Source organism: Echiichthys vipera (assembly GCF_963691815.1).
Source record: "Echiichthys vipera genome assembly, contig: SCAFFOLD_80, whole genome shotgun sequence".
NCBI lineage: Eukaryota > Metazoa > Chordata > Actinopteri > Perciformes > Trachinidae > Echiichthys > Echiichthys vipera.
Genome location: NW_028154861.1, coordinates 10001 through 17500, shown reverse-complemented (window position 1 = coordinate 17500; position 7500 = coordinate 10001). Strand labels below are relative to the sequence as shown.

The window sequence follows — 7500 nt, the reverse complement described above, 5'->3', positions numbered from 1 at the left end:
GCTCATAATGGCGTTAATAATGTCGTGTTCTCTTCATGTGGATGGGTGGCGGTAGAGAGGAAATGACCACGAGTGTGGCGCGGGTTCACAGTGTGTTGTCCTCCTCCTGTTTCAGAAGCTGACGTGGCGTTCGAGAGACGTCAGCAAGTGCACGGTCCGAGGCAAGAAACAGCGTGAGTCCTTTTTCCTTCTGACCTCTGATTCATGGTTTGTGTTCACGGATCGATGCCGAGCCTCGTTCAGACGGGTCCACTGACGCCTCACACACTGACGCGGTTCGATCCCTGTGAGGACGAGGTGTTGTTCACGTCTCTCTGGCGTTTGTGTTTCAGGACGAATGCTACAACTACGTCAAAGTTCTGGTGCCGCGGAACGACGAGACGCTGTTCGCCTGCGGGACCAACGCCTTCAACCCCACCTGCAGGAACTACAAGGTAAGCGCAGTGAGGGGGAGGGGGGGGTTCGGTGCTGCGGAACAGCTGCGTCGGGGTTTCTGTCCTCCTTACGGAGGCTAACGTTAACAGGAAGTCGCACTGTCGCACTTTAACGGACTCCTCTGAGGGATTGAACACGATCGACCTCTGAATCAGCCGTCAGATCAAACGATACTCGCCACTTTTTCTGTCCCCGCTCGTTGTCGCCGTGGCGTGGCGCTGAAGTTTGGTCTTTCGCCTTCAAACAGGAAGTGGTTGTAACTCGGGCATGCGTCCGTTTTGTGCTTCTCACCATAAAACAGGAAGTTGCTCTAACTTCAACATAGATCGTCCAAAATCTACAAACTTTCCAGACATGACGAGGGTCCGGGCCTGAAGACGGACACGTGTCAACGCTGACCAGCGGCCACAGCCGCAGCGCCACCTGCTGGCAACAGGAAGTCAGCCTGATAGGACGAAATTCATCCGATTTACAGGAAATGGTTAAAAACCGACCTTGTCACTTCCTGTCTGCTTATCGTATCGTGTGATTGGCTCCTCTGTCACATGATCAAACGCCGTCTTTTAAACTTCCCTCGCTGCTCAGTGTGTCATAACTGTGTGTGTGTGTGTGCGTGTGCGTGTGCGTGTGCGTGTGCGTGTGCGTGTGCGTGTGCGTGTGCGTGTGCGTGTGTGTGTGTGTGTGTCTGTGCGCGTCTGTGTGTGTCTGTGTGTGTGTGTGCGTCTGTGTGTGTGTGTGTGCGTCTGTATGTGTGTGTGCGTGTGTGTGTGTGTGTGTGTGTGTGTGTGTGTGCGTGTGTCTGTGTCTGTGTGTGTGTGTGTGTGTGTGTGTGTGTGTGTGTGTGTGTGTGTGTGTGTGTGTGTGTGTGTGTGTGTGTGTGTGTGTGTGTGTGTGTGTGTGTGTGTGTGTGTGTGTGTGTGTGTGTGTGTGTGTGTGTGTGCTAATTTGCCCATTATCCTCTCACATCAGCACAAACGTCGGGGTAATGAGCGGGGTGACGAGGAGGCTTTTATTGTGGCGGGGTGTTCCTCGCGCACGCTCGGCTCCTAATTGAAAGTGTCAGCAGCTGAAACGCGACACTTTCACAAAAGCCACATTTTCAGGTGTCGCTCCAGAGTCTTTTTCACGCCGCTGCAGCGCCGCCGCTCTGAGTGACGGGCGCCGGCCCCGTTTGGCAGCAGCTTCCTGCGCTTTGAAGCTCCGGCGGCGTGAAAATCACCTGAAGACGAGGAACTTTGTTTGGACCCAACGTGAGACGAGACGCACGACCGACAGAGTCTCAGGTTTTTGGTCGAAGGCACAAAACAAAATCTTTCCTCTGTTTTCAAACAGCTCCCAGATGATGACGGAGGGCTGACCCCGCCAAAATAAAGGTCAATAATTCAAAAGAGACGGTTCTGAGCTCACGTTCGTTTCCTGCTTCAGTGAAACTCTTAAAGAACATTCTGGGATGTTCGGCCTCCAGGGTCGAGCAGCGCGGCATCATGGGAGATGGTTACGCACACTTTCACACTCTCTTCCTTCCTGGAGCGATCTGATTGGACGCCGCGTCGTCTCGGAGGGAAAATGCTTTTTTTTCTGACGGTGACGGAGACGACGGTCGACGCTCACGGGGGAAAAATAACGCGTTTCATTAAAGTGAGCGATTAAATCATTCGCCGTCGCCGTCGCTCCGAACGCTGCGGTGGGGTCAGAGAGTAAGGTGGTCACAGGGGGCGGGGTCAGAGAGTGAGGCGTCACAGGGGGCGGGGTCAGAGAGTACGGTGGTCACAGGGGGCGGGGTCAGAGAGTACGGTGGTCACAGGGGGCGGGCTCAGAGAGTAAGGTGGTCACAGGGGGCGGGGTCACAGAGTGAGGTGGTCACAGGGGGCGGGGTCAGAATGAGGCGTCACAGGGGGCGGGGTCAGAGAGCGAGGAGGTCACAGGGGGCGGGGTCAGAGTGAGGCGGTCACAGGGGGCGGGGTCAGAGTGAGGCGGTCACAGGGGGCGGGGTCAGAGAGCGAGGCGGTCACAGGGGGCGGGGTCAGAGTGAGGCGGTCACAGGGGGCGGGGTCAGAGAGCGAGGCGGTCACAGGGGGCGGGGTCAGAGAGTGAGGCGGTCACAGGGGGCGGGGTCAGAGTGAGGCGGTCACAGGGGGCGGGGTCAGAGAGCGAGGCGGTCACAGGGGGCGGGGTCAGAGAGGGCGGGGTCAGATGTCACAGGGGGCGGGGTCAAAGAGTAAGGTGGTCACAGGGGGCGGGGTCAGAGAGTGAGGTGGTCACAGGGGGCGGGGTCAGATGTCACAGGGGGCGGGGTCTGAGGGTGAGGTGGTCACAGGGGGCGGGGTCAGAGAGCGAGGCGGTCACAGGGGGCGGGGTCAGAGGGTGAGGTTGTCACGGGGGGCGGGGTCAGATGTCACAGAGGGCGGGGTCAGAGAGCGAGGCGGTCACAGGGGGCGGGGTCAGAGAGGGCGGGGTCAGATGTCACAGGGGGCGGGGTCAAAGAGTAAGGTGGTCACAGGGGGCGGGGTCAGAGAGTGAGGTGGTCACAGGGGGCGGGGTCAGATGTCACAGGGGGCGGGGTCTGAGGGTGAGGTGGTCACAGGGGGCGGGGTCAGAGGGTCACTTCATGACCAGTGTTGTGGTTTCTCTTCTGTTCTGTGTGAAAATGATGTTTTATTTCATTATTATATAAATATTTAACTTCGTTCATCATCTGCACATGAAAACAGCACGTTTGGATTAAAGCGGCGTGTTTCCCGTGTGTGTGCCCTCAGATGGCGTCCCTGGAGCAGGTCGGGGAGGACGTGGTGGGTCAGGCCCGCTGTCCCTTCGAGTCGGTCCAGTCCAACGTGGGTCTGTTCGCCGGTGAGTCACAGAACCAGCGACGCCCCGGGTCGTTAATCTTCACCTGTCACTCACAGAGCAGCAGCGGTGACGACTCAGCAGAACTCTGAGTCACGCAGCTGAAATAAGAACAAAGAGACTTTAAGAGAATTTCACGGATCATATTTTGATCTTTGTTCTTTTAACGGCGTATTTAAAGAGAAAACGGGTGTCTCACCTTTGAATCCGTGTGTTCGATACCCCATTAACTCAAGTATCAGGTCCTGCCCAGTCCTGCTGCAGGTGTGTTGGAGCAGAGAGAAACCCAACACCTGCAGGAGCGTGTGACCAGGACCATGCCCCCCTTGTCCATGCCCCTGGTCCACCCCCCCCCCCCCCCCCCTTGTCCATGCCCCCTTGTCCATTCCCCCCTGGTCCACCCCCCCCCGGTCCATGCCCCCCCTGGTCCATGCCACCCTGGTCCATGCCCCCCTGGTCCATGCCCCCTGGTCCACCCCCCCCGTCCCGGTCCATGCCCCCTGGTCCATGCCCCCTGGTCCATGCCCCCCCTGGTCCATGCCCCCTGGTCCATGCCCCCTGGCCCATGCCCCCCCTGGTCCATGCCCCCTGGTCCATGCCCCCTGGTCCATGCCCCCCTGGTCCATGCCCCCCTGGTCCATGCCCCTGGTCCACCCCCCCCCTTGTCCATGCCCCCTGGTCCATGCCCCCCCTGGTCCATGCCCCCCCCCTGGTCCATGCCCCCCTGGTCCATGCCCCCCTGGTCCATGCCCCCCCCCCTGGTCCATGCCCCCCCGGTCCATGCCCCCCCGGTCCATGCCCCCCTGTAGCTGTACCGACTGTAACTGTGGGCGTGTCTCCGCTCCTCAGGCGGCGACTTCTACTCGGCGACCATGACGGACTTCCTGGCCAGCGACGCCGTCATCTACCGGAGCCTGGGCGACGGGCGCCCCGTCCTCAGGACCGTCAAGTACGACTCCAAGTGGCTCCGAGGTCGGTCGCACGCCACACACACACGCACACACGCACACACACACACACACACACACACACACACACACACACACACACACACACACACACACACACAATGCTTAATGCTATTATTTTGATGGATTGATTTGAATGTTCTTCTTCTTCTCCTCCTCCTCCTCCTCTTCCTCCTCTCTGCAGAGCCTCACTTCCTGCACGCCATCGACTACGGAAACTACGTCTACTTCTTCCTCAGAGAGATCGCCGTGGAGTACACCGCCCTGGGCAAGGTACGCCTGTGTGTGTGTGTGTGTGTGTGTGTGTGTGTGTGTTACCTGTGTGTGTGTGTTACCTGTGTGTGTGTGTGTTACCTGTGTGTGTGTTACCTGTGTGTGTGTGTTACCTGTGTGTGTGTGTGTGAGAGAGAGAGAGTGTGTGAACTCTGGTAAACTGAACCTCTCTCTCCCTGCAGGTGGTGTTTTCTCGAGTCGCCCGTGTTTGTAAGAACGATAACGGAGGTTCTCCCCGAGTCCTGGAGAGATACTGGACCTCCTTCCTCAAGGTGACCGGGACACGGATCCAGGACCTGAACCGGGACGGTCCCCTGGTGTCTACTGTGTGAGACTAAAGGAGTGTGTGTGTGTGTGTGTGTGTGTGTGTGTGTGTGTGTGTGTGTGTGTGTGTGTGTGTTCAGGCTCGTCTGAACTGTTCCGTTCCCGGAGATTCCTTCTTCTACTTCGACGTTCTTCAGTCTCTCACCAACGTGCTGCAGATCAACCAGAGACCTGCGGTCGTGGGAGTCTTCACCACTCAGGCCAACAGGTGTGTGTGTGTGTGTGTGTTCTCGTTCTCCCGGCTATGTGAGGACCAGTATCTATGACCTGAAGAGTGAGGACATTTTGAAAAGTTTGAACACACGTTTATGCTCCTAGAGGACACTTTTACACATGTTTATGCTCCTAGAGGACACTTTAACACATGTTTATGCTGCTAGAGGACACTTTAACACACGTTTATGCTCCTAGAGGACACTTTAGCACACGTTTATGCTCCTAGAGGACACTTTAACACACGTTTATGCTCCTAGAGGACACTTTAACACACGTTTATGCTCCTAGAGGACACTTTAGCACACGTTTATGCTCCTAGAGGACACTTTAGCACACGTTTATGCTCCTAGAGGACACTTTAACACACGTTTAGGCTCCTAGAGGACACTTTAGCACATGTTTATGTTCCTAGAGGACACTTTAACACACGTTTATGCTCCTAGAGGACACTTTAGCACACGTTTATGCTCCTAGAGGACACTTTAACACACGTTTATGCTCCTAGAGGACACTTTAACACACGTTTATGCTCCTAGAGGACACTTTAGCACACGTTTATGCTCCTAGAGGACACTTTAGCACACGTTTATGCTCCTAGAGGACACTTTAACACACGTTTATGCTCCTAGAGGACACTTTAACACACGTTTATGCTCCTAGAGGACACTTTAACACACGTTTATGCTCCTAGAGGACACTTTAGCACACGTTTATGCTCCTAGAGGACACTTTAGCACACGTTTATGCTCCTAGAGGACACTTTAACACACGTTTAGGCTCCTAGAGGACACTTTAGCACATGTTTATGTTCCTAGAGGACACTTTAACACACGTTTATGCTCCTAGAGGACACTTTAGCACACGTTTATGCTCCTAGAGGACACTTTAGCACACGTTTATGCTCCTAGAGGACACTTTAGCACACGTTTATGCTCCTAGAGGACACTTTAACACACGTTTATGCTCCTAGAGGACACTTTAACACACGTTTATGCTCCTAGAGGACACTTTAGCACACGTTTATGCTCCTAGAGGACACTTTAGCACACGTTTATGCTCCTAGAGGACACTTTAGCACACGTTAATGCTCCTAGAGGACACTTTAACACACGTTTATGCTCCTAGAGGACACTTTAGCACACGTTTATGCTCCTAGAGGACACTTTAACACACGTTTATGCTCCTAGAGGACACTTAAACACACGTTTATGCTCCTAGAGGACACTTTAGCACACGTTTAGGCTCCTAGAGGACACTTTAACACACGTTTATGCTCCTAGAGGACACTTTAGCACACGTTTATGCTCCTAGAGGACACTTTAACCCACGTTTAGCACAATTTGTCTTAAGGGAAATAAACGTAATTAAACCAAAATGTATTTATTTATTAAGTGTGTGTGTGCGTGTGTGTGTGTGTGTGTGTTCTCGTTCTCCCGGCTATGTGAGGACCAGTATCTATGACCTGAGGAGTGAGGACATTTTGAAAAGTGACACAATTTTGCACAGAATTAGTTTGGTCAGGTGAAGACGGTAAAAATGTGTCTTTGCAGACATTTATTTGGAGAGTGGAGACATGTTTAGTAAAGTCAGGACATTCTTTAAAGTGTAGACCGGCACCCCCACGGTTGGTCCTGGTCCGGTGCGTCCGGTCTGAGGGTTCGCAGCTCGTTGACTGTGTCCCTGTGGTTCTCCGCAGTATCCCCGGCTCAGCAGTTTGTGCGTTCTACATGGACGACATCGAGAGAGCCTTCAACGGGAAATTCAAGGAGCAGCGGACGAGCGACTCCTCCTGGACCCCGGTCCCCGAGGAGCAGGTTCCCAGACCGAGGTGAGGCCGTCTAATCCAGTTTCACATTTAAGAGTCTGCAGCAGAACGGGAACCTGAACCGACCTCTTCTCCTCCCCAGACCCGGGACGTGTGCGGGCGACGGCCCCGCCGCAGACTACAGGTCGTCGGTGCAGTTCCCCGACGACACGCTGACGTTCATCAAGTCCTATCCTCTGATGGACGAAGCTGTTCCCTCCGTCAACGACCGGCCCTGCTTCACCAGGACCTCCAGCAGGTAACACACAGACACACACACACACACACACACACACACACACACACACACACACACACACACACACACACACACACACACTCCTAGAGGACACTTTAGCACATGTTTATGCTCCTAGAGGACACTTTAGCGCACGTTTATGCTCCTAGAGGACACTTTAGCACACGTTTATGCTCCTAGAGGACACTTTAACACACGTTTATGCTCCTAGAGGACACTTTAGCACACGTTTATGCCCCTAGAGGACACTTTAACACACGTTTATGCTCCTAGAGGACACTTTAGCACACGTTTAGGCTCCTAGAGGACACTTTAACACACGTTTATGCCCCTAGAGGACACTTTAACACACGTTTATGCTCCTAGAGGACACTTTA

At 54.4% G+C, this 7500-nt stretch overlaps 1 protein-coding gene across 1 annotated transcript in view; it reads left to right on the top strand.

Moving 5' to 3' along the window:
• The window catches only part of LOC310966286 (semaphorin-6D-like), a gene marked incomplete at both ends in the record, with an annotated part of 19362 nt that overhangs the window by 4811 nt on the left and 7051 nt on the right, over positions 1-7500 (top strand). The window contains 10 exon segments of the mRNA XM_083940866.1: positions 116-166; positions 168-173; positions 333-434; positions 3192-3282; positions 4129-4251; positions 4432-4520; positions 4703-4792; positions 4925-5052; positions 6757-6888; positions 6968-7123. Of these exon segments, the coding sequence (XP_083796992.1) occupies positions 116-166; positions 168-173; positions 333-434; positions 3192-3282; positions 4129-4251; positions 4432-4520; positions 4703-4792; positions 4925-5052; positions 6757-6888; positions 6968-7123 (968 nt within the window).